This window comes from Lithobates pipiens, unplaced genomic scaffold, assembly GCF_037356315.1.
Source record: "Lithobates pipiens isolate NorthernLeopardFrog02 unplaced genomic scaffold, aLitPip1_a1.2 Scaffold_30, whole genome shotgun sequence".
Classification (NCBI taxonomy): domain Eukaryota; kingdom Metazoa; phylum Chordata; class Amphibia; order Anura; family Ranidae; genus Lithobates; species Lithobates pipiens.
The window spans coordinates 104766597-104793694 of NW_027507791.1; the positions used below are offsets into that span (position 1 = coordinate 104766597).

Here is a 27098-nt window from a genome sequence, read left to right on the forward strand (position 1 = left end):
ACTGATTACTGTGTAAATGTCACTGGCAGGGAAGGGGTTAACACTAGGGGGCAATCAAGGGTTCGGACTGGAGGAGGAGAGAGATTGCTGTTCCTAATCACTAGGAACAGCAGATCTCTCTCTTTCCTCCCCTGTCAGAATGGGGATCTGTCTGTTTACATTGACAGATCCCCATTCTGGCTCACATTCTCGTGATTGTGGGTGGCCGATGGACATTGCGGCTGCCAGCCACACGCGTTGGGTTCCCCGCCGTGCAGCGGGCGCATGCCTGCTTTTGCTCCTAAAGGAGCCGACATGCACCTATAGCAAATTTGTGGGAACGACCAGTATAATGACGGCAGCTGGTCAGCAAGTGGTTAAGAGGGGTATAGACTTCAGAGAAAGAGATATAATTTTGCCCCTGTACAAATCATTAGTAAGACCTCATCTGGAATATGTAGTTCAGTTTTGGGCACCGGTTCTCAAAAAGGATATCGGGGAACTGGAGAAAGTGCAGAGAAGGGCAACCAAACTAATAAGAGGCATGGAGGAGCACAGCTATGAGGAAAGAGTGGAGGAACTGAATTTATTCTGTCCTCAGAAGAGGAGATTAAGGGGGGATATGATAAACATGTACAAATACATAAGGGGTCCATATAGTGAACTTGGTATTGAGTTATTCACTTTAAGGTCATCACAGAGGACAAGGGGGCACTCTTTACGTTTGAGGGAAAACCAAATACGTAAAGGTTTCTTCACAGTAATGCCCCATACACATGGTCAGATTTTCCTACGGAAAATGTTCAATGGGAGCCTTTTGCCAGAAATTCCGACCATGTGTAGGCCCCATCGGACAGTTTCCTTTGGAATTTCCATCGCACAAAATTTGAGATCTGGTTCTCATTTTACGACAACAAAATCCGTTCGTGTAAATTCCGATCATGTGTACACAATTCCGACGCAAAAAGTGCCAAACATGCTCAGAATAAATTACAAGACGGAAGCGCTCAGTCTGGTAAAACTACCGTTCATAATGTAGATAGCACATTTGTCACGCTGCAATTTTTTAAATAGTTTAATGCAGTGCATTCTCTTCTTCTTTAGAATGCTAGAAGAATGAAGTTGTTTTGCTGCTCATATTCACACAGAGTTCTCACATACTGATTTATTATTTCTCGTGATCTCGTGAATAATATTATTTATTTATTTTTTGTCGGATAAACATAATAATGTTTATAATTTTTGTTTCTTCTTTTTAATTTTTTTTTATCAAGATCTACATTTTTTTTCTAGTGCTCTCCATAATATTACTTCTCATTTTGTGTGTCAAGTTAACGCAACACCATTATTATCTTGTATTTTTTAACCTCAAGTAGGTTGGTTTGTGTTTTGAAGTAAAATACATAGGCAAGTATTTGTGAAAAATAAATAGCCATTTATTATGGGTCATAACAAAATAAAGAGGAAGGCAACGCTGGAGAAACTGCTGAAATTGGCGAAGCCTTTGTACCACAGGGCATACATCAACTATTTGCTAACCAAAATTGGTGGCCTGAGGAGTACATATAATAGTGAGCACAATCCAGTCCAGGACTACAAGAGATTAGGAACAGCAGCATATGACATATCTGTCCCCAGGCTGTGGTCATACAACAGCCTGCATCTTTTGTCAAACCAGACTGAAACCAGGCCATCACTCTCTGGTCTTCCTTACACGCTTCCTTCCATGCTGTAGCTCTGATGTTGGAGTTGTGGCAGGAGGTGGAGGAGGAGGACCATGGTTCAACTCACAAATATGGCTTTGGCCTGTGAGTTCGCCCCTCAACCGCTTATTTAGGGCTTGCTGTTGGCCCTCCTCCATTTCCAGCATTTTGTAGGCATAGTCCTCTTGAAGACTGGGGGGGGGGGGGTTGAGGGCCACAGTAGCCTTCAAAAAAAGGCCAAGTACTGCCTCCTCCAGGTTACTCCTCTTCCTGGCACTTTTTTGTGGAAGGCCGAGGGGGAGGGACCTGGGATCCTGTCAGGCTCCTGGGCCCGGCCACCTCCTGGCTGACACTTGCCCCCGCCACCTCCTGGCTGCCACTTTCCATGACCTCCTCCTGGCTGAGACTTTCCTGTGTATGAAAAAGAGACATAGTTTTATTTTTTGGTTCATCATTTACACACAACTTTCAGCTCATGACTGTTGCAAATTGAATGTTAATAAATAGAATACAATAGAATCTATTCTATTCTATTCTATTTATTAACATCAACCAGCATTTTTCAGTCTTGTCCCAATCATTTTTGGCCACTACTGTCTATTGATATGTAAAACACTTTGTGAAATCAGAAATTAGTTATCAAAACAAATATTTAGCATCATTAATTTGAAAACCAGAAATATTTTTAAGAATGCTATACCTGACTCAAGCAAGGCTCATCCACATGTTGCTGCCTAGAAGGCCCAGGTTGGTCGTTGGAAGCCTCAGCTGGGGGGGAAGGAAGCCCTGAAGGAAGACTGGAGAGTGCTGGCCTGTGTTCCCTCTGGTCTGACAGAAAATGCAGTCTGTCATAGTACAACAGTCGGGCTACATAAATGTCATCTGGTGCTCCTGATCTCAGGGAATTCTGGACCTTCTTGAGCTATTATAAGTACTCCTCATACCACCAATTTTGGACGTTAAATACTTGATGTCTGCAGTTTCTCCAGCATTGCCTGCCTCTTTGTTGGATTATTATAAAATGGGTGGTTCACCTGCCACAGACAGGGCAGCTCCCTGAACATATCAATGAATATTCCTAGAAATTCCCTATCATTAAAGGGATCCATTTTCTGTTCAAGACACAACTCAAGACAGACCCTAATGTCAGGCAAAACTCTCCTAATCTTGACCCAATATAGCCCTCAATCTCTAAGCAGCATAGGCCACTGAGACACCAAGTTAAAATTGTACCTGCATTATAACGATCATCGCTTCCGTTACTCAGTCCTCCGCTCACAGATCGTACATATGACGCACGCGTGTTCTGCTTTATATACACTGCGCATGCGTGAACCTCCGCCCGCCTCAACGACCTTTCTAGTCTATTCCCCGCCCCTTGTCTTTCGGTGCAGTGGGAGAGCACATGGCGGAGAGACAACAGCTGCATGCAGAGGAGAGCAGCAAAGATGAAAGGCTGAAGCCCCGAACCTCCCAATCCTGGAGGAGATTGAAGGCCTCAATTATGGCCTTCATAGAGATGGTGGAGACGGTGGACATCTTCAAGAGGGCCGACTATGATGAGAAATATGGACCATACCCAAACCCAAATGTGAGAAAGGCCAAAGTCATGCCTAAAGTTGTGGAGAGTCTGCACAGGAATTTTGGGGTATGACAATCCAAGGATCAATTTAGGAAATTATGGTCAGACGTCAAATTGAGGGAAAACAATCAGTACAGCTTCTTAAAAGTAAGTATTTGTCCTGTTTGCCTATTATTATTATTACTTGCATGCTGCTCCATGCACTTTTATTTAATGTTGTACAGTTTAAAATGGCAACTTTCATGTTCATGGGCACAGTAATCGGTCATAGGAAACATTGTTCGTTCGCCCACTTATAAGATGTTTTTGGCAGATACAGGTTAACTACATTTGTTCAGGCCTATTTGTATTAAAATATGTTTGTTGTCTAGATGGGTTTGTAACTATAATGAAATGCAAACTTGATTCAGTGTAAGGAGATGACACTCAGCAGCTGTTTACACATCTGGACACAGGAGCACTAGTGTGGGACACCAAAATCAAACTTTTTAGGGTGTCCCACATAGGTGCTCCAGTGGATGCTAGGGGTCTCTACATGTGTGATACAAAAAAGGTAAGTATTCCAGCTTTAGAAAGGAAATAAAATGTTCTTCAGATTGGAACTCTGCCAAAACAATTGTACGACATTTCCAAGCAATGTTTCATATTCCTATTTCTGCCCTCCAATATCTGTGTGCTAAGTATACCTATTTTTTATTTACATGGGGAGAAAAGACTTGGGACGTCCGAGGACACCAAGGACCCCCCACCTCCTAAATAAGGGAAAATCACAAAATCACAAGTAGAGGATGAGATGGGAGAGGTTTATGGGGTGGGCGAAATTGTCACCACAACAGGTGAGTGTCTGAGACCACAGCTTCAGATAAGAGATCTATGCCTGCATATTTCTAATACATGATGTGATTTTTTTCTTTTAGGTGATGTGGATGTTGCGGAAGAAGAATCTCATTTCACCAGTGAAAGTGCCCAGATCCTCATCGAGGAGAGAATGGGGTGCAATAGTGATTTAGAAAATATAAAGCAAAACATCAATGATGTTCAACAAAAAATGAAGAATATCATTGATGTGTTAGGCAGAATATAAAACACACAAAAATTGTTTTATTGTGTATTTTTGCTTTGAAAACACATTTTAAAAAAGCCAAATTTTGAAGATGCACACAATGTGTCAACATGTGCTATATGCCATCACGGGCTGTCAATGTACATGTTTTGTGGGTGCAACCCCTTCCTCGCAACTCAGTTAGGTAAGAGGAAGGGGTTATACCCCCAAAACACAGCCATTGATCCCCCATGATGGGAGCTAGCACATGTTGACATTAGGCATGGGATCAGGAGGGAAATCCCCAATTTGAATCCCAATTTATGTGCATCTGCAAAATTTGGCTTTTACGGGGGTGACATCACCTCATCTGATGAAGTCAATATCAACACAGTTTGGACATACCAGTGACTGATATTGCCTTCACTTTGTCAAAGTTGAACTTTGTAAGTTCCTGAGTTGTGTATGTTATGCTTTGAAACATGCCTGTTTAACCAAAAAAGGTATATTTACAATGTGAAAAAAAAAGTTATACACCAAAGATGTTGGTTTGTTCCAAAACCCTTTTCTAACGCACATGTGAATGTGATTAGAGTAAAATGTTTTCTACTCAACAATGTGTGGCTTCTTCTTTCAATGCTCAATAGCAAGTTTTGTAGTAAGTTGGTTTTTACAGTGACAATGGGGGTTAGTTACTAAAGGCAAATCCACTTTGCACTTCAAGTGCAGTTTCAGTGCAGTTTCAAGTGCACTTTTGCAGTGCACTTGGAGTGCAAATTGGAATTTCCTTTAGTAAATAACACCCACAGTGGTTTATAATTTGCCACAATCACACTGTTTTCATGACTCCACAAAATTCATTCATGGTGATGAAAATTATGAATATTTTTGTCAGTAGACAGCGGCGTGCAGGCATGGTCAACGGCGATATGCCGCGAGTGGCGGCTCCCGTGCGCATATGCGGGAGTGACGTCATCGCGGCTTCGCCGAATGCATAGTAGTCCATTATGCTTTATCTTTGCAGGGAATGAAAGAGGAAGTAAACCCATCAGGGTTTACTTCCTCTTTAACAACAAAAACAAGGTGTGTAGCAGACCCACAACATAATAATAGTTTGCTGAAGAAGAGATTGTTACCTCATGTATCAAACAATTACATTTGCACTATTGAAGAAAATGTCCAAAAAGAATAGCCCATTGGAGAACCTAGGAGACAGCTAAAAGATAACCAGGCAGTAAATCAAAGGAAATCTTCTTTCAGTTTAAGTACAAAAACTTAGGATAATATGTTTATTAAACAGTTTCTGGCATATTAATGCCCCCCCCACTCGCAAAGTACTTGATATACTTCTGTCTTACTTTGCGGGCACTTTGGGGGGCAAGGCAGGATGGCCAGCTTCAAGCGCCGTCAGGGTTTCAGGGTTTCTTATTAACCACTTGACCACTGGGCACTTAAACACCCTTAATAACCAGGCCAATTTTCAGCTTTCGGTGCTCTCACATTTTGAATGACAATTACTCAGTCATGCAACACTGGACCTATATGAAATTTTTGTCCTTTTTTTCACACAAATTGAGCTTTCTTTTGGTGGTATTTAATCACCGCTGGGTTTTTTATTTTTTGTGCTATAAAAGAAAAAAATACAGAAAATTCTGTAAAAAAATGAATTTTTCTTTGTTTCTGTTATAAAATTTAGCAGATTAGTAATTTTTTCTTCATAAATTTTGGCCAAAATGTATACCACTACATATCTTTGGTAAAAATAAGTACAAATTGGTGGATATTATTTGGTCTTTGTGAAAGTTATAGAGTCCACAAGCTATGGTGCCAATATCTGAAAATTGATCACACCTGAAGTACTGACGGCCTATTTCAATTCTTGAGACCCTAACAACACAGAAAAGTACAAATACCCCCCAAATGACCCCTTTTTGGAAAGAAGACATTCCAAGGTATTTAGTAAGAGGCATGATGAGTTTTTTGAAGTTGTCATTTTTTCCCACAATTCTTTGCAAAATCAAGATTTCATCAGGCGTTCTGGAGCACCCAGGACAATTCTGACATTTCTCTCCTACATGTAAAAATCATCATTTATTTGCTAGAAAATTACATCGAATCCCAAAATATTATATATATTTTTTTAGCAAACACGCTGGAGAATACAATGGTGGTCGTTGCAACTTTTTTATCTCGCACGGTATTTGCGCAGCAATTTTTCGAATGCTTTTTTTTGGAAAAAAAACTGTTTTGTGCTTAAAAAAAAAAAACACAGTAAAGTTAGCCCAATTTTTGCACAATGTGAAAGATGAAGTTACACCGAGTAAATCGATACCTAACATGTCACTCTTCAACATTGCACAGGCTCGTGGAATGGCGCCAAACGTCGCTACTTAAAAATCCCCATAGGCGACGATTTCATTTTTTTTACTGGTTATATGTTTTGAGTTACAGAGGAGGTCTAGGGCTAGAATTATTGCTCTCGCTCTAACGTTCGCAGCGATACCTCACATGTGTGGTTTGAACACCGTTTTCATATGTGGGCGGGACTTACGTATGCGTTCGCTTCTGCATGCGAGCACATGAGGACAGGGGCGCTTTAAAAAAAAACATTTTTTTATTGTTCATTTTACTTTATTTATTTTAGTTTGACATTTTTTTCCCCAAAAATAATTTTTTTGATCACTTTTATTCCTATTACAAGGAATGTAAACATCCCTTGTAATAGGAATATGGCATGACAGGTCCTCCGGAGGGCGGCGGGAGGGGGGAGTGTCTATGGCTGGGTATTGCAGGGTATCACCGACTATGGCTGGGTATGGCTGGGTATCTCAGAGTATGGCTGGGTATCTCAGAGTATGGCGTTGCAGAGTATTGCGTTGCAGAGCATTGCAGGATATTGGAGGGTGTTGCAGAGCATTGCAGAGTGTTGCACAGTATTGGCGGGTGTTGCAGAGCATTGCAGAGTGTTGCAGGGTATTGGTGGGTGTTGGAGAGCATTGCAGAGTGTTGCAGAGCATTGCAGAGTGTTGCAGGGTATTGGCGGGTGTTGCAGAGCGTTGCAGGGTATTGCAGAGTGTTGCAGGGTATTGCAGAATGTTGCAGAGTGTTGCAGCAGAGTATTGCAGAGTATTGCAGAGTATTGCAGAGTAATGGCAGGGTATTGCAGAGTATTTGCAGGGAATTGAGGGGTTAATTTTCGGTGAGCAGCGATGTTGGCACTGCAGATGCAGCCCACATCGCTGCTGACACCGTTCTCTTCCCTCTCCGCTGTTCCGATCGGTACAGAGAGGGGGAGGGAGGAACCGGCATCATAACAAGACGCCGGTTTGTTTACAAGTGATCACTCCGTCATTTGACGGAGCGATCACGTGGTAAATGGCCGCTATGAGCGGCCGTTTACCGTGATCCGTGATGCGCCGGGTCCACAGGATGCTCTCGAGTGCGCGCCCCAGGGGGCGCGCGAGAGCGGAATTCTGGGAGGACATCATATGACGGCCTCCCAGAGTTAAGAAACCGCCCTGTAGCCGTCATTCGGCTATAGGGCGGTTATTAAGTGGTTAAAGTCCAGCCTCAGGCCCAACTGAGGTCACATAGTTCATCAAATTTCTCCTTAAATAGTTGTGTAAAATGCGGCATGCAAGGATTATATGGTTTGGTTTATATTCTGCCATGTTGATTGGAATAAGGAATAAGCGGAACCGGCTGGCCATTATCCCAAAAACGTTCTCCACACTCTTCTGGCTCTGGCCAGACGGTAGTTATAAACCCTCTGGTCCGGGGTGAGGGTCCTCATGGCTTCAAAATGGTCATCTGGTCAGAACGAACTAACAGAAAGCACTGAAAAGCAAAGGCCAGAGCTGAAAATCAGATACGAGCGGACAAGAACGCACTGAAAATCAAATACGTAATAGAAATATGAACCCACAAGTACAAACTGAAGAGCAGTAATGATTGGAAAAGCAGGTGGCTGAAAAGCACAAATCGTCTGTCACCAAATTTCTACTAACACGAGATTAGCGTAAGCAGCCCAAAGGGTGGCGCACTTGGTATTGAACTTCCTCTTTCTAGTCCCGTTGTACTTGTTGTACATCACCGCGTTCTTGACATTCGCTAATTCCAGAGGTGGTTCTGGCCAGCTCAGTAGATTGCTTTAAAAAGCCCTGGATTCTTTCCTAAGTGTACATAATATAACTGGGTACTAACATTTATAGGTAAGGTTTAAGAATCCAGAGAAAATCAGTTTGCCTCTTGGGGGATCAGGAAGGAATTTTTTCCCCTGCTGGAGAAAATTGGATCATGCTTTCCTCTGGATGAACCGTGGGTATAGGATTGTGTATATGGGATTGTATGTAACATCTCTCCTCTCCACTCTTGCTCTGTGTGCTATGAGTTTTTATACATGTTTGTGATAAGGATCAATAAAGCTACTATGCTCCAGTGGAGTGTGCGGCCATCCAATTTTCTTATTACACTGGTGGTTAGTGTGGCCAGGGCCAGGACAAAGAGTGGGGAGAGGTTGCATCTGCCCTGAGCCAAGTGGGTATTTGGGGGATTTTGCTAGGGGGGTGATTTGGAGGGGTGGGGGGATTTGTACTAGGAGGGTGGATTTGTGTTAGGAAGAGTGATGGGGGGGGGGGGTTGTGCTAGTAGGGATAATTAGGGGTTTTGTACTAGAAGGGGAAATTTAGGCTGGGGGGGGGGGAATTAGTGCTAAGAAAGGTGAATTTAGAGTGGGGGAGTGGATTTATGCTCAGAAGAAAAATTTGAGGGGTACAGGATTTGCGCTAGGAGGGGGGTTTGGGGGATATTGCTAGAAGGGATGATTTGAAGGGGGGTTCATACTAGAAGGGTGGTTTTATGTTAGGAAGGGGTATGGTGGGGAGGTGGATTTGTGCTAGTAGGGATCATGGGAGATTTAAGCTGGGAGAGGGGATTTGTACAGTAAGAGGGGGATTTTTTGTTTGGGGAGAATTTTGGCTCGCAAGGGGAATTTATGCTTAGGGGGTAAGTGTGAATATTAGTGCTCACCTTCTATTGGAGGGGAGGGGACTTTTGCTGGTACATAATGATTATACATTTTGATGGGGGCGCCTTTTGGCATCTTCGCCCTGGGCACTAGATGACCTTATCCTGGCATTGAGTGCGCCCCCTTACTTGGTGATCAGCATGCTCGCTGAAGCTGGTCATAGATGGATCGAAGTTCGGCTGGTTTGGAGGCTTGAACTAATCTTCAGGCCCAAAATTATTATTTCAACATGTGTTGAAAAAGAGAAGAAAGCTCTGGCAGTGAAAGGCTTCATCTTTATCACAGTTCATGATTACATTCCCTGGCTAAAGACTCTTCTCTCTATTTGTAAAAACATATAGCCTAGAGAATGTACATCTTTTTACATTGCAATATATCTGTTGTTGCCATATTTTTATCTTGATGAAAACAGCCTATACAGTGACAGTATAAGATCAAAATATGGCCACAACAGATGTATTGCAATGTAAAAAGATGTACATTCTCTAGGCTATATGGGCATGGAACACAGCCACCAGAGTAACTTCCAATACAACGTACGAACGTTCGCGACGGGCCCCATTGACTTCAATGGGAGGCGAACTTCGCAAAACGTACAGGTCAAATTTGTAGCCACAAAATAATTAATAGCTGTGCAAACATAGTCCCACCACATGGCCAATGACATAACACATGTATGAGGTGAATCTGGGATCGACAACTACAAGCATTCTTTTTTTATATGGGAAATTGTTGTGACAATTCAGGACTGTGGAGAGCATGAAGGCAATGGAGGAGAGGGAAGGTCAGGGTAGGCAAAGAAGAGGGTGCAGGAGATAATCACCAGTAGCGTGACATACAGCAATGACACCTGCACCGTGATAGAGTCATCTGACACCAGCAGCGTGACATAAAGCACTAACACCAGCACGTGATATACAGCACTGACAGCAGCACCGTGATAGAGAGCACTGACATCAGCAACGTGACATAAAGCACTAACACCAGCACCGTGATATACAGCACTGACAGCAGCACCGTGATAGAGAGCACTGACATCAGCAGCGTGACATAAAACACTAACACCAGCACGTGATATACAGCACTGACAGCAGCACCGTGATAGAGAGCACTGACATCAGCAGCGTGACATACAGCAATGACACCTGCACCGTGATAGAGTCATCTGACAACAGCACCGTGATAGAGAGCACTGACATCAGCAGCGTGACATAAAGCACTAACACCAGCACCGTGGAATACAGCACTGACAGCAGCTCCGTGATAGAGAGCACTGACATCAGCAGCGTGACATACAGCAATGACACCTGCACCGTGATAGAGTCATCTGACAACAGCACTGTGATAGAGAGCACTGACATCAGCAGCGTGACATAAAGCACTAACACCAGCACCGTGATATACAGCACTGACAGCAGCACCGTGATAAAGAGTACTGACATCAGCACCGTGATATACAGCACTGACACCTGCACCTTAAGCAGCCCCAGGAGGAAGTCAGCATAGCACAGGGATGGTGGGAGCCCCTCATGATGAGCATAGCACAGGGATGGTGGGAGCCCCTCATAATGAGCATAGCACAGGGATGGTGGGAGCCCCTCATAATGAGCATAGCACAGGCATGGTGGGAGCCCCTCATAATAAGCAGCCCCAGGAGGATGTCAGCATAGCACAGGGATGGTGGGAGCCCCTCATAATAAGCAGCCCCAGGAGGATGTCAGCATAGCACAGGGATGGTGGGAGCCCCTCATAATAAGCAGCCCCAGGAGGAAGTCAGCACAGCACAGGGATGGTGGGAGCCCCTCATAATGAGCATAACACAGGGATGGTGGGAGCACCTCAAAATATGCACAGCAGAGGTACAGCCCCAGGAGGAAGTCAGCACAGCACAGGGATGGTGGGAGCCCCTCATAATATGCACAGCAGAGGTACAGCCCCAGGAGGATGTCAGCACAGCACAGGGATGGTGGGAGCCCCTCATAATAAGCAGCCCCAGTAGAAATATGACACCGCTCAACCTCTTCAAAGAGGAGGGTACGGGCATATAGTACGGTGTGCTTTTTTTGGACAAGGAAGTTAGCCAAATGAAGAAAGAAGGTCTCTGTGCTCGATTAAAAAAATTGTTTATAGACATATACATGGTCTACTGGTCACATGTGTTGAATTCCTCCGAGATCCATGCCTCATTCATTTTTAGAAATGTGAGGTAGTTAACACTGTCGTGAGCTAGGCGAGTACGCTTATCGGTCACGATCCCCCCTGCTGCACTGAACGTCCTTTCGGACAGGACACTGGATGAGGGGCAAGCTAACAGTTCGATTGCAAATTGGGCAAGCTCTGGCCAGAGGTCAAGCCTGCCCACCCAGTAGTCCAGGGGTTCATCACTCCTCAGAGCGTTCACAATGGCCGTTAACCCGATGTAGTCGGACACCTGACGGTCTAGGCGTTCCCTGATGCTGGATCCGGATGACACCTGTCGATGGGTCGGCTGAAAGAATGACCTCATATCCGAAGTCACCAACACATCTTCAAACCGGCCTCTTCTTGCAGGCGCTGTTGGATTGGTACCCGCAACTCCTTCTCTGGGAGTGGGAATTGCTCCTCTGCCAGCGCACGCAAAAGCAGAATGCAGCATTTCTCGAAGCAAGGCCTGGAAGTGCTCCATTCTGCCAGCCCTCTGTGACGGCGGTAACATTTCCGCCATTTTGTGTTTGTACCAGGGGTCTAAGTACGTTGCCACCCAGTACTGGTCCTTGACCCTTATGCTTTTTATACGGGGCTCCCTATTAAAACACTGGAGCATGAAGGCCCTCATTTGCACTAAACTGGAAGCGGTGTGGTGCCCTGGCTCCTGCTCATCATCCAGGATAATGTCGTCCTCTTCATTCTCCTCTCCCCATCCACGCACAACAGGGATCCCAGAAAGGTTTAAAGCATGCTCTTCTTGCTCCTCCTCATCCGCCCCGGCACCATCCTCCTCTGACTCCTCTTCAGACTCCTGTTGTTCACTTGTCTCAGATAGAGTAGCCCCCCCTGGGAATTCATCCAGCATTGCGACTTCCTCATCTTCCCGCTCCTGCTCCTCCACAGCTTGATCAATGACACGACGCAATGCACGCTCCATAAAGAAGGCATAAGGTACCATGTCACTGATGGCGCTATTGGCTGCGACTCACCAGTTTGGTGATCTCCTCAAATGGGCGCAGAAGTCTGCATGCGTCGCATGAGCAGCCACTGGCGCGGTGAAAAAACCCCAGCTCCCCAGAACCGGTTCTGCCGCAGAGTTCATACAGGTAGACGTTAACTGCACGTTTCTGCTGGAGCAGCCTATCAAGCATATAGAAGGTTGAGTTCCATTGCGTCGGGCAATCGCAAATAAGACGTCTGACCGGCAGATTGTGTCGCCGCTGAATGTCAGCAAGGCGAGCCATGGCCGTGTAAGATCTTCTGAAATGGGCCGAGATTTTCCTTGCCTGCCGCAAGATGTCCTGGACCCCAGGGTATTTGATAATGAATCGCTGCACGACCAAGTTTAAGACGTGTGCCATGCATGGCACGTGCGTGATTTTGCCCTGTTTCAATGCGCTAAGCAGATTGGCACCGTTGTCACACACCACTTTACCAACTGTCAAATTGAGCGGTGTTAGCCACTGATCTGCCTGTGAACGCAAAGCTGAAAGGAGTGCCGGGCCAGTGTGGCTCTTGGCTTCCAGGCACAACAGACGCAGCACGGCATGGCAACGTCTCACCTGGCATGTCGAATAGGTTCTGGGGAGCTTGGGCGGCGCATCGGAAGAGACGCTAGCAGCGGAAAAGGAGGAGTCAGCCGAGGAGGAGAGGGAGGAGGATGGAGTAGGAGGAGGAGGAGAAGGAGAAGAAGAGTCAGGCCTGCATGCAATCCCTGGCGGTAAAACCAAATCCACACGGGTGCCACGGGTTACATGCTTGACGGCCGTCAGAAGGTTCACCCAGTGGGCAGTAAAAGTGATATACCTTCCCTGCCCGTGTTTGCTAGACCACGTGTCTGTGGTCAGATGTATCTTGGCACCGACACTGTGTGCCAGAGATACATTCACTTGCCGCTGAACATGGCCATATAGCTCTGGGATGCCCTTCTCTGAGAAATACTTCCTTCCTGGGACCTTCCATTGTGGTGTTCCAATGGCCACAAATTTGCGAAAGGCCTCCGAGTCCACCAGTTTATATGGCAGTAGTTGGCGGGCTATGAGTTCTGACAAGCCAGCCGTCAACCGTTGGGCAAGAGGGTTATCCGGCGCCATCATTTTTTTACGCTCGAACATTAGGCCCACGGAAGCCTGCCTTTTTGCAGAAAAACGTGAGCTTGGCGTGATGGAAGGTGGAGTGGAGGACAATTGTGAGGAGAGAGGAGAAGGAGAAGTAGAAGACGAGGCTGGACGGTGAGAGCCTGCAGTGTGGCTTTGTGTGTTCCGTTGCTCCCACTCGGCTCGGTGATGGCTGCTCATGTGCCTTCTTAAGGCGGTTGTCCCTAGGTGAGTGTTGGGCTTACCGTGACGAATGCGTTGACTGCAAATTTTGCAGATGGCAACGCTATTGTCAGCAGCGGACACGTTAAAAAAAGCCCACACTGCGGAGCCATGTGCCGGTGTCATGGGAGCGCCAGATGTGACCGTACATGGTCGATGACTCGCTCCTGATACATTTGCAGTCTGCTTTGTCCCTCCTGTGCAATGTAAGTTATTCCTGCTTCTCCTCCCTATCTGCTGGTCCATATCTCCCTCTGAACTCCCCTCCTCTTCCTCTCTTGTGGGCACCCACATGACATCACTAGACACGTCATCATCAACATCACCTTCCCCACCACTATAAGTAGAGATCTCGGAGTAGGCAGCAACATCGGGGACCAACCTCCTCCTTGGGCTGATCTGGGTACTGTCGTCAGACTGCTGAGTAGCGGTTGTTGCTACCTCCTCTTCCTGATCCAATGCCAAGAGTGGCTGCGCATCAGAAATGTCCTCTTGATATGGATCGGAAAATAATTCCTGTGACTCAAGCGGAAGGTATGTGGTGGTGGTGGTGGTGTTGTTGGTGGTAGTGTCTTTGGGGGTGCACATAGCAGAGAGTGAAGAAGAGGGTGCAGATCAAGAGGATGAGGAGGGTGCAGAAGAGTAAGGCTGAGCGAGCCACTCAACCAAGTCTGGTGCATCCTTTAAAGTAATTGAACGCACCTTCTGCAACTTCCCACTTTGGCTCAAACCTGTTGCTCCTGCCCTACCCCTACCACCCCTGCGGAAGGGCCTGCCTCTTCCTCTGCCTGTCATTTTTTAAATGACCCTGTGACAAAACTCTCAGTCCCTATATCGATGAAGGACTGCTGCAGTATAGGGCAGCGGTCAGTCAGCAGTAGTGCACCTCAACCCTATGTATTGTGGACCTATACCAGTCCTTATACAATGGCAGACTGTACCTCACTCAACCCTATGTACTGTAGTACCCTATACCTTACCAGTCCTTATAAGGACCTTTGTGGAACAAGTAGGTTGTGTGTGAGTGATTAGCAAACTGTACGTCAGTCCCTATACCGATGAAGGACTGCTGCAGTATAGGGCAGCGGTCAGCAGTAGTGCACCTCAACCCTATGTATTGTGGACCTATACCAGTCCTTATAGAATGGCAGACTGTACTTCACTCAACCCTATGTACTGTAGTACCCTATACCTTACCAGTCCTTATAAGGACCTTTGTGGAACAAGTAGGTTGTGTGTGAGTGATTAGCAGACTGTACGTCAGTCCCTATACCGATGAAGGACTGCTGCAGTATAGGGCAGCGGTCAGCAGTAGTGCACCTCAACCCTATGTATTGTGGACCTATACCAGTCCTTATAGAATAGCAGACTGTACCTCACTCAACCCTATGTACTATAGCACCCTACACCAGGTTATTAACAGTCCTTATAAGGAGCTTTGTGGAACAAGTAGGTTGTGAATGATTAGCAGACTGCAGCAGAAGGGCAGCAGTCAAGTATAATATTCTTTCTATATTTGGAAGAAAGAATATTATACGTGTACAAGCCTATTACCATACCACTGATACCAGTCCTGAAAAGAACCTTTGTGGACCTAATATACTAACAGCTACTGATTAAACTGACCCTCACTGCCTCACACACTGCTTCCTGCCTGTCCCTATATAAACTGACAAAACAGAGGCTACTGGAACAATAACTGGAATAGCACTTTTGTGGACCTGATAGTAACAGCTAATGACTAAACTGACTGTCCCTGCAGCAGACACACCGTCCTGTCCCTTTCTCTAAACTGACAAAAGACACTCAGGCTGCTGCAACAATCACTAGCACAGCAAACCTATATACACCTAACACCTATACCAGTCCTGAAAAGAACTTTTGTGTACCAAATAGCTAGCGATTTGGGTCACTGCAATCTCTCCCTGCTCCACACAGCAACCTCTCCCTATAGTGACAGAAGAAAGAATGTAAAATGGCCGCCGGATCGGGTCTATTTATAAGTTAGGGGGAATGTCCAAGTGTCCATGTGCTGTAATGTCTCAATTGGCTGTCCTGTACCCCATGATGGATGTGTCATCATAGGTCAAAGTTTTTTTACACAGTAAACGCGGAAGTCCGCCGGGCGAACGGCGCCAATAGTCCGCCGAATGGGCGGACCGCGAACAGCCGAAATTCGCTGCGAAACGACCGTCGGGCGAACCGTTCGGCCATCACTAATTACAAGGACCAGCCTCATTGGTATTTAGTTCCAATCTGAAAAGAATTATATTATATATTATCAAAGCGTAAATTATCACACCTATAGCAGGATAAAATAGTGTAACTCTGTTGTTTTAGCTCATGGTAATTTTCAAGGGTAGCTATTACTTGGGTGTAATATCATTATTTCAAGTTACATTCAGAATTGATAAAGTAATGTGTGTGTGGAAAATATGACACTTATGCAACAAATTCAGCTGATCTATGGTTTACTGCTTTTAATAATTTGTAAATTGTGCTGATTGTTTGTGAATTGCAGCTACCCATTCCTATTTTCTCTTTTATTTGCTTTAGTGAGCTGGAGCTGACCGTCCACTGTATGAAGGGGGTAGGAGAGGAGAAACAAGAGCTATGCAGCCTCACCCAGCACCTGCATAGGACAATAGAGGTGAGCCCTGCATTGTATCACTGTCTAGACTATTATCATGATAGTAAATAATTGTGCCATTTACAACTCTTAAACAAAATATACAGCATGTAAAACACAAAAGAGATCAGCTGAGCGTAAAGCAATTTATCAAGTTGTATTAAAGTTCTAAACTGCAATTTTCCATGTATAATTTTTGTTTATATGTAGGCTGGTAGGTAAATTTTGTTTTTGCTTCTGCTGTAATCACAGGAGCGGAGATTGTTTGGTTTGATCTGCTCAGTGCTTCACAGGCTGAGAGTTTGATTATTTCTCCCTGCCTTTAGAAGAGCTAGAGTTTAGGGCGGGGGGATTCAAATGTCCAATCTGAATATTCAACAGGACATAGCCAAGCCCTAGCCAAGGTGTACCCAGATGGAGCTAGGTTACTGTTAAACAGTCTGGAGCCTTGAACAGATTGACTTTATCCCCCTGTGGGTATGGATCTTTGAGCTGAGAGGAGAGGGGCTGCCAGTCCCTGGTGCCCTATAGACTGAATGTCTATGGACTATCAGTGTACCAGGATCCAGTGAGTAAAGCCTTTGTTTGTGCTCATGCTACTTTATGGTTCCCAGTCGTGAACTGAGGACTTTTCCAGTTTGCCATTATTTGTGCTCATACTACTTCATGGTCCCCTGTTGTGAATCGTCAACTGTTCCAGTCTATCTATACTAGTGGTACAGTAGCTAAGCAAAAAGTATCATCTGCTAGCAATATGTTCCATTTTGGAGTATCCTGCATCACCCCAAATCCCCTGGCTGCGTCTGCACTGTTGGGGAAAGAAACTGTCCAATCCACAGTGGCTCCTTTAGGGGTAGCACTACAAATATACAGTATATACAAGGGAGCAGACATACAGTATCTCACAAAAGTGAGTACACCCCTCACATTTTTGTAAATATTTTATTATATCTTTTCATGTGACATCACTGAAGAAATGTCACTACAATGTAAAGTAGTGAGTGTACAGCTTGTATAAGAGTTTAAATTTGCTGTCCCCTCAAAATAACTCAACACACAGCCATTAATGTCTAAACCGCTGGCAACAAAAGTGAGTACACCCCTAAGTGAAAATGTCCAAATTGAGCCCAAAGTGTCAATATTTTGTGTGGCCACCATTATTTTTCAGCACTGCCTTAACCCTCTTGGGCATGGAGTTCACCAGAGCTTCATAGGCTGCCACTGGAGTCCTCTTCCAATCCTCTATGATGACATCACGGAGCTGATGGGTGTTAGAGACCTTGAGCTTCTCCACCTTCCATTTGAGGATGCCCCACAGATACTCAATAGGGTTTAGGTCTGGAGACATGCTAGTCTGTCACATAAAATACATCTACGTTTTTAGTTGTAAAATGACAAAATGTGGAAAATTTCAAGGGGTATGAATACTCTTTCAAGACACTGCATATATATATATATATATATATATATATATATATATATATATATATATAGATAGATAGATAGATAGATAGATAGATAGATAGATAGATAGATAGATAGATAGATAGATAGATAGATAGATAGATAGATAGATAGATAGATATATAGATATAGATATATAGATATAGATATAGATATATTTATGGTCCAGAGCCCTCAGACCGATACGGATAAGGATGACAAACAAGGTTAACATAAACTCGCTTACTTGAAATGGACCTGAAAGTGTGCCCTGGTCTAACGTACGGTATGCTAAAATAAGGGGGCATACCTTAAAATGAAATGGGTGAAATGAGTACTCACTTGAGGAGTATGCTTAGAGAAATGCCCTGATAAAGGGGATGGGTGGGCGGGTATCGCGCACCGGAACCGACGAGGAAGACGGGCGGACGGCTGGTTATATATTCCACCGGGCTCCTCCCATAATTTCAGGCCACCATACTGGCCTTTCTATTTATGGTCCAGAGCCCTCAGACCGATACGGATAAGGATGACAAACAAGGTTAACATAAACTCGCTTACTTGAAATGGACCTGAAAGTGTGCCCTGGTCTAACGTACGGTATGCCAAAATAAGGGGGCAAAACATCCAGGTAGGGGTTGCACTTTATTGAATCAAGACTGTCACTGGGTGAGTTTGACAAAGGCCTGGGCCATCACTATTTGCAGATTGGGTATGTAACGGGCAAAACAGAAGGACTTCCATCTACCCAATTTCTTGATAACATGGACCGGGACCCCTTGGCGGGAGGCAGTAGAAGCTGCTTCGATACGGAATGAATGTCCGGAGTAGTGAGCAGGATTGAGGTGAAGGATGCCCAGGAGTATCCTGACATGCTCCATGAACTGGGCTGCGTTGGGAGGTTTCGTGTGAAAAGGCAGAAGCGGGCCAGTTCCTGGTTGGTTGGCCAAAAGGGTCAACAAGCGGATGAGAACAGTGACCGGGCACCAGCGGTTGTTGGTTTTATAGAAGTGTATGTCCATACCCGAGCCAAGCTGCTGCGTCTTGGAGACTGCTAAGTGTAAGATGAAATGGTTTTCGTATCGGACCAGGTGGTGCTTGTACAGCATGCGTGCTGTGAGGCTACTACAAGTAAACTGGCTTGGCCGTAAGAAGCCGTAGAAGGCCAGGTGTATGGCTGCTTGTAAATGCCACTCATGTGGAGACCGAAAGGTGAAGTGGCCAGGATATCTGACATAGTTCTAGAACGTCTCCTGTGAAAGGCGGTGGTTTGGTGCCGGCCATCGGCTGGCGCTTCTGGACACTGCGCATAACAGCCCGAACGGTGTGGTAAGAAAATAAGGAGGGTACGGTAGGGTCCTGGAGGGATGTGAAATGTTGTACACCGGTCAGGTATAGCCGGATTGTATTAACGGATAACACCAACTGCGAGTGGCAGTAGGAAATGAAGGCTACGACTTGCTTGACACGGGACGTCACTGTGCTGTGATACGTGATGAAGCGGTTAAAGGCCCTCCAGGCTGACTGATAGGCCTTGAGGGTATTGCGGGAAAGGGAGTGATCGATAAGTTGGGTAGCCGCTAGGAGGTGAGGGGCTAATCCAGGGTTAGTTGAGACCAGTCCGGGATAGCTGCTGATGTTGGTCCGGCTCCGGGTACCTGATCGGAAAAGAGACAAGGTTAAAGCGGGAGAGGGCGTCCGCTGCCTGATTGAACTTACCGTGGATAAAGGAACAATGGATGTTGAACTGAAACAACAACAAGAGCTGGACCAGTTGACGTAGGAAGGAGATAATCAACAGAGAGGACGCCTTGGCGCAGCCAGGAATTGCCAGTAACTGGGGAGGCCAGGGAGCTGCGAGCCGGAGGTGGCCAAAAAACAGCCGCAAGCCCGTGGAGGCCGCTGCGTCGGTCATCACCTGGGGCGAAAGGGAAGACACGGAGGGAATGAACAGGGAGACGCCATTCCCAGACGATAGGAATTCCTCCCGCATAGCAAGGACTGCTATTGCCGCGGGATCCAGGCTGAGGACTTGCTCTGGATCCTGTGAGAGGGACAGTAAGACCAATAGGCGTGACACAAGGCGTGACCCTGAGGGATGATGCGCATAGCGAACTCAACATGCCATGTAGGGACTGTAGGTGTCTTTGGACGACTAGACTGGAGAATATGCGAGGATATAATATGCCCCTAAAGATGGCAGTTGTGATGGCGAGCGTTTGCCGTTAGCTATGGGCTGATGCCTCTGGATACTTCGTGGTGGGGATCTTGCTGTATGGGCCGTAACGACAGATGGCTCTCCGTGCACTGTAAGGATAAGAAATGCTGAACGCTGGCTAGAAATAGCCTGGGCGTGCTACAGGAAGAAGCCAGTTGCGTGTGACAACATGATCCTGGTGCGGGACGGAAGCTGAACTCAACTGTCCTAAGGAAGAGACGGATAGACAGACAACAGTGAGTGGTTTGTAAGAAAAGCCACAGGAGACGAGTGGCCAATTAAGTGCTGCTGAAAATGACGTGTAGCCAGTTTGTGTGCCACTGAGAACGTGCTTGCCAACGAATGATTGCAAGAAGTTATGCTAAGTCGCGAGCCTTGGCATGACTAAAAGTTGTGTTTAAACATGTGCTTGCGACAATTGCCCGGGAGTTTGTCACTGGAGATGTATACGTAGTGACTGTGAGCAATTCGTGTTACCGCATGTGCACTGCGAAGACTACAGGAGTTGTGCTTGAATGCATGTTTGGATGCGTGCTTGCGATGATTGCAAGATGTTACCCAGGATGCGTGCTTGCCACGACTGCAAGATGTTATGCTAGGATGCGTGCCTGCAACTAATGCAAGGAGTTGTGCCAGGACTCGTGCCTGCAACGACTGCAAGGAATTATGGTAGGCTTCATGGGTAGCCAGGCCGGAAAAGACAGAAGTCCATCCGGTCCAACCAAATCAAAATAAATAAGGTATCACACAACCCGACACACCCAATTCTACGCCCGCAGCTGATCCAGAGGAAGGCAAAAAAAACCCCAACAGAGCATAGGCCAATTTGCTACAGCCGGGGAAAAAATTCCTTCCTGACCCCTCGAGAGGCAATCGGATTTTTTCCCTGGATCAACTATACCTATAAATATAAGTACCCCGTAATACAACGTACATTTAGGAAGGTATCCAGGTTTTCCCTAAAGCAATCTATTGAGCAAGCCAGAAGTGCCTGCCAGCAATGATTGCAACAAGTTGTGCCTGGACACCTGCTTGCAACGATTGCAAGAGGTCTATGCTCGAATGCGTGCTTGCCATGATTGCAAGAGGACTATGCTCGAATGCGTGCTCGTAATGAGTGCAAGAGGTCTATGCTCGAATGCGTGCTTGCAACGATCGCCAGAGGTCTATGCTCGAATGCGTGCATGCAACGATTGCAAGAGGTCTATGCTTGAACGCATGCTTGTAATGAGTGTAAGAGGTCTATGCTCGAATGCGTGCTTGTAATGACCGCGAGAGGTCTATGCTCGAATGCGTGCTTGCAGCGATTGCAAGAGGTCTATGCCCGAATGCGTGCTTGTAATGAGTGCAAGAGGTCTATGCTCGAATGCGTGCTTGCAATGATTGCAAGAGGTCTATGCTCGAATGCGTGCTTGCAACGATTGCAAGAGGTCTATGCTCGAATGCGTGCTTGTAATGATTGCGAGAAGTCTATGTCTGGATGCGTGCTTGCAACGATTGCGAGAAGTCTACGCTTGGATGTGTGTTTGCAACGATTGCAAGAAGTCTACGCTTGTATGTGGAGAAAACAGCGAGACACGCCTAAACAAAGCTGTGTTTTCCCTTTTGAGGCAATCTATAATGAAATGAGGCCGAGGAGCAAGGCCCCCGGCAGGCATCCAAACATTGAAGAATCAACTGGACCCGAGCCGGGAAGCGGTATGTGACAGTGAAATGAGAGAACCTGCCATGACAGAGATCCGGATCGCCATGCCACAACTTGCGACCGAGCACGAAACGGATTCTGGAGCATGTACTGAAATGAGGCCATTCCTGGGGCACGCCGAGACGAATTTGGTACACAGATGTGACTATTCGTACCGGAACGTGATAGGTGAAACGAAATGAAAAACCCATGACAAAGACAAGAATCAGAGGACGAGCCCTTGAACCAAACAGATGAATCCTGTCTTTGGAGCATGTACTGAAATGAGGCGTAGCAGCTGGGCACACCAGAACGAATCGGCGCATAGGGAATGCGACAGGATTTGAATTGGAGCGTAATAAGTGACAGAAATGATATGCCATGACAGAGACAAGATTCAACGACTGGACTGATGGTTACAACAAAGAATCCGTCTCTGGAGCATGTACTGAAATGAGGCGTAGCAGCTGGGCACACCAGAACGAATCGGTGCATAAAGAATGCGACAGGATTCGAATTGGAGTGTAATAAGTGACAGAAATGATATCCCATGACAGAGACCGGATTCAACGACTGGACTGCAGGTTACGAAAAAAAGAATCCGTCTCTGGAGCATGTACCGAAATGAGGCGTAGCAGCTGGGCACACCAGGACGAATCGGTGCATAGAAAAATGCGACAGGATTCGAATTGGAGCGTAATAAGTGACAGAAATGGTATGCCATGACAAAGACAAGAATCAGGGACCGTGCGTGAACCTGCGAGTGACTCCGTCTCTGGAGCATGTACAGAAATGAGGCCGAACCCTGGGGCACTTCAAAGCGAATCGGTGCACCAGAGGTGCGACAGGATTCGCACCGGAGCGCGGCTAGTGACAGAAATGATTTGCAACGGTAGAAATGAGTGGGACTGAAATGATTTGAAATGAGATGAAAATGAGATACATAACACAACTGCATGAATGATGAGATATATTCGAACTGTAGCAGACCAACAGATACGTGCGGACTGCTTGCTTTGTCGTAACAAGCAGTCGGCTGTGAGTCGAACGATTCGACCGATACTAATAGAAATGCTCGGGGAGTCGAACGGTTTCGAATGTCGTACCTGCGAATGAATCGCCTGACGTGGCGTGATCGACCGAAGGTGATAACGACTACATCGAAAGTAGAAACAGTGACATGAGTACGAGAGCCACAGTAAAACATCCGAGCGGTTCGTGAGTTCAGGGAATGTTGATGGGACATCGTAATACATGAACCGAAAAGGGGGTGCCGAAGCCCTACCTGCGACAGCCGGCCCGACGTGTAACGACAAATTCGATGGGTAAGACGACACTCCGACGGCGAAACCCACGGACGCTGATGAACGGGAAGACGGTCAAGACGGAGACGAACAACGCGGGAACTCACGAACGGGCTCACTGCGTCTGGTCTAGGATAGTCGGCCCTTGATATCTGACGTATCAGGTATCGCGCACCGGAACCGACGAGGAAGACGGGCGGACGGCTGGTTATATATTCCACCGGGCTCCTCCCATAATTTCAGGCCACCATACTGGCCTTTCTATATATATATATATATATATATATATATATATATATATATATATATATATAGATAGATATGTATATATATCAGAGTTTCATTATGCTTTAATGTGGAAAATGTTGCTGACCCCTGGGTTAGAGCCTCTATCAGTTTTTTTTCCTGTCCGGAAAGAAAGTGATTGGAAATCTCCAACAGAGAGATGGGCAAAAAACAAAAAAAAGTGTTTGTAAAATGAAGATAGGTTAGATCTCCTGACAATGTTTTCCATGCTGTCTCTGCTCTCATATCGGTGCTGGTGATTCTCGTACCATCCATTTCTTACACAGGCATCACAGGAACAGGGCATGAGGTGAAATATCACCATTGGTGTCACAGACAGGCATAAAAACCTGAGAGAAATCTTAACTCTTCGCCCACTCTATCCAAAACAGAAGAAAACACTTTTGGCTGGAGTTAGGCTTTAAAGAGACCCTGTCTGTTCTCTATGGAATTAAAATGGCAGCTTCCTAAAGAGGCAATAGGCTTCTGATCCCATTGTCCCTCCACTCCAGTGCTGCAGCTGCCTCCGGTTTTCAACACTTCAAGGAGCTGCCACCATTTTGATTTCCTTTAAGACCCCATTCACACCTGAGCGTTTTGTAGCTTGACGCCTGAACCTACAAAACGCTGGAGGGGAAAAAATCCATTATTCTCAATGGAGATGGTTCACATCTCCACTCCAAGTCGCCTGAAGCCCTACGCCTGAAGCTCAAACAAGTTCCAGACCCTTTTTTGTTGCGCGAATCAGGCTGATTTGGGCGTTTTTCTTCTTTTAACATTGGTGACCTTTTGCCCTGCACAAATACGCGGCAAATCGTGGTAAAAAACGCCGTAAAAAACGCGCGAATCGCAGTAAAAAATGCTGCAAATCGTGGTAAAAAACACCGCAAAAAACGCTTGAAAACGCTACGCTCAGGTGTGAATGCAGCCTAAGACACAACAGTATACTCAAATGCAATAAATTAAATATCGTAACTCAGTGTGCACTTACTGAACATCCCTTATACCACCAGCCTGACACATTATAATGTCTTCTTTTACTCTTTTTTTCTTGCCCTTTGTTACTAAGATATTTTAATATTTCTACCTTTCGTCCTAAATGTATCTCACATGTAATGTGTGAAGCCAACGTAAATGGCTGCTTTATGAATGCTGCTTTTGTTGCAAGGTGAGACTCCTCTATGTAATCATTGACAGGAGCTGTCTGTGGAAAAGCAGAGAACCATCGCCATCATGGAAGCCAGCCAAGATCCCTGCCAGTCTTCAGCCAATTGCAGTGAGCATCCTAGACAAGGTCTCCATAGCAGTCTGCAGCAGATTGAAAGCAAGATGCAGGTGTTACTGGAGGAGAAGCTTCAGGCTGAAACCAGGTGGGGAAACTATACTGTGCTTCAAGACCTGGGACACGTGTTCCAACAAACCCAAGTGCTGGCCATATCCAAGCAATGTTTGTGGCACTTATAATCACATTCAATCACAAAAATAATGAAGCAGTTCAAGCGCTTGTGTCGACTAACTGACTTGTTATAAATCGGTTTTGCATTCTCATACAAGTCGGTAGAGGTGCAAAACCCACTTCAAGCAGGTCCAATGCAGGTCAGAAGGTGGTCAACTGCAGGTCAAATGCAGCTCTTCAGGCTCATTTATGCTGTCTAGTGCATAAGTGTATCGCTAAAGTGTTCGAGTTAATTGGCATAACCAAACTGATGCCATTAAAATGTGAATAACATAATTAACATAAAAATAAATCTATAAACCGTAGTTACCATATAAATGATAACAAAAATTATATATCACACCAAATTTCACATGTGAAAAGTGCCATGTGAATTACTAGATAATAAAAATAAATTAAGTGCAAGGCTTAAATATTTATGTCCGTGAAAAAATTTTTTTTAGTTCACAGTGTATATTGAGAAGCTTGAAGATCCTAAAACCATTGCGTTGACATCAAACACCGAAGATGAAAATTGAAGACACCAGTGTAGCAGCACCACCACCGAAGTAGATGTAGGCTTACCGGATAGTTTGAACTCAAAAGAATGTACGTTCTATGAGTCAAACAGTGACTTTTCGCAGCACGCTGAGTATCACGTGTACAGGTCACATGGGTGGAGGTGGAAGCAGTTCCTCAGTCTGTAGTCCCCGTCCAATACTTCATATGTGAGGAGAGAGCTCCGTGCCGCCTCTAGGTGAGTCCGCTCTACTACTTGAGTGCCTGCCGAACACAACAGGTGGTATAATTCATGTAATTCATGCACAGAAAAGGCATATCTCCATAGAAGCCGAATGTATGGCTTGGCCCCGCCTCCCTGGGTCATTGGATTTGATTGAAAGCAGTGGGAGTCAATGGCTGCGCTGCTATCAATCTATCCAATCAAAGCCGGGACTCTGTGGAGAGAAGGATGGCACATCCCCACTGAAGAAGATAAAGGAGCTCCGGCAAGTAAAAATGGGGGGCGGTAGGATGCATTAAGGTAAAAAAAACACGAGCCCTTACAACCCCTTTAAGCATAGAAGTGACTGGCACCCAATTTCTATCTTGGTCATCACCCACAATGCCCAGTGACCTGCACCCTGTGGAGTTATGTCGGCCCTCCTTGCCTCTGGGGGTCACCACCAGGCCTATGGAAATGTGGGTTAGGTGCTGCATATGAAAGTCTGTGTAAATACAGAGACCTCTAATACATGCATTCTTGTGTGAACAAGCACTAAAACAGTTATGAAATGGAGTTCATGCAGAAACAAACCCATGACACACTGACATCAATATCGGCATACAAAATATAATTTAACAGCAGAGTATTTTGTGCATCATATAATTTGAACGCATTCATCATTAAAGCGGAGGTCCACCCTAAAGTGGACCTTCCGCTCATCGGAACCCTCCCCCCTCCGGCGCCACAATTGGCACCTTTCAGGGGGGAGGGGGGTGCAGATACCTGTACAGTACAGGTATCTGCACCCACTTCCGGGATAGCTCTCTGCGGAAAGGGGCGTAGATTACGCCCCTTTCCGCAAGTGCCCGCCCCTTTCCGCAAGTGCCCCGCTGCCTGCTGGGAAACACACAGATCCCAGAGGCAGCGGGGACCGTCCTTATTGCGCAGCGCGACTCGCGCATGCGCAGTAGGGAACCGGGAAATGAAGCCGAAAGGCTCCATTTCCTGATTCCCATACCCAAGATGGCGGCGGCAGCACCCGAGAGACGATCTAGAGATCGGCTTCGGGTGCCGACATCGCGGGCGCGCTGGACAGGTAAGTGTCACTATTTTAAAAGTCAGCAGCTGCAGTATTTGTAGCTGCTGGCTTTTAAAAAAAAAAAAAAAGCGGAGTCCCGGCGGACTCCCGCTTTAAAGCTGAATTACATGCAAATTAAAAAAATACCAATGAATACAACTATATATTTATTAAAAGGAAATCAATAAATGCTCATTTACCCAAGATTCACACATTTCTGAAATTAAGGTAATTAAAAAAGGTATAAATCTTGGGTGCAAGTTGTGAAAACATTGATAAATAGATCCTTTAATGATAGCAAATCAAACACAAATGGATTTGCTTATTTTTCATGGAAATGTTTCATCATTCATCCACCTGTCTTGCTTAGATCATCTGACTGGAGGAAATTCACCAACATATAAACTTGTAGCCCTTGTACACACGGTCGCACATTCCGACGGAAAATGTCCGATCGGACC

At 45.7% G+C, this 27098-nt stretch overlaps 1 protein-coding gene across 1 annotated transcript in view; it reads left to right on the forward strand.

The window, feature by feature from the left end:
* Positions 1-27098, forward strand: part of PLEKHD1 (pleckstrin homology and coiled-coil domain containing D1) — an 85115-nt gene that overhangs the window by 33951 nt on the left and 24066 nt on the right. Inside the window, exons 8-9 of the mRNA XM_077464726.1 lie at positions 16394-16487; positions 24598-24770. Of these exons, the coding sequence (XP_077320852.1) occupies positions 16394-16487; positions 24598-24770 (267 nt within the window). The remainder of the gene's footprint in view (positions 1-16393; positions 16488-24597; positions 24771-27098) is intronic.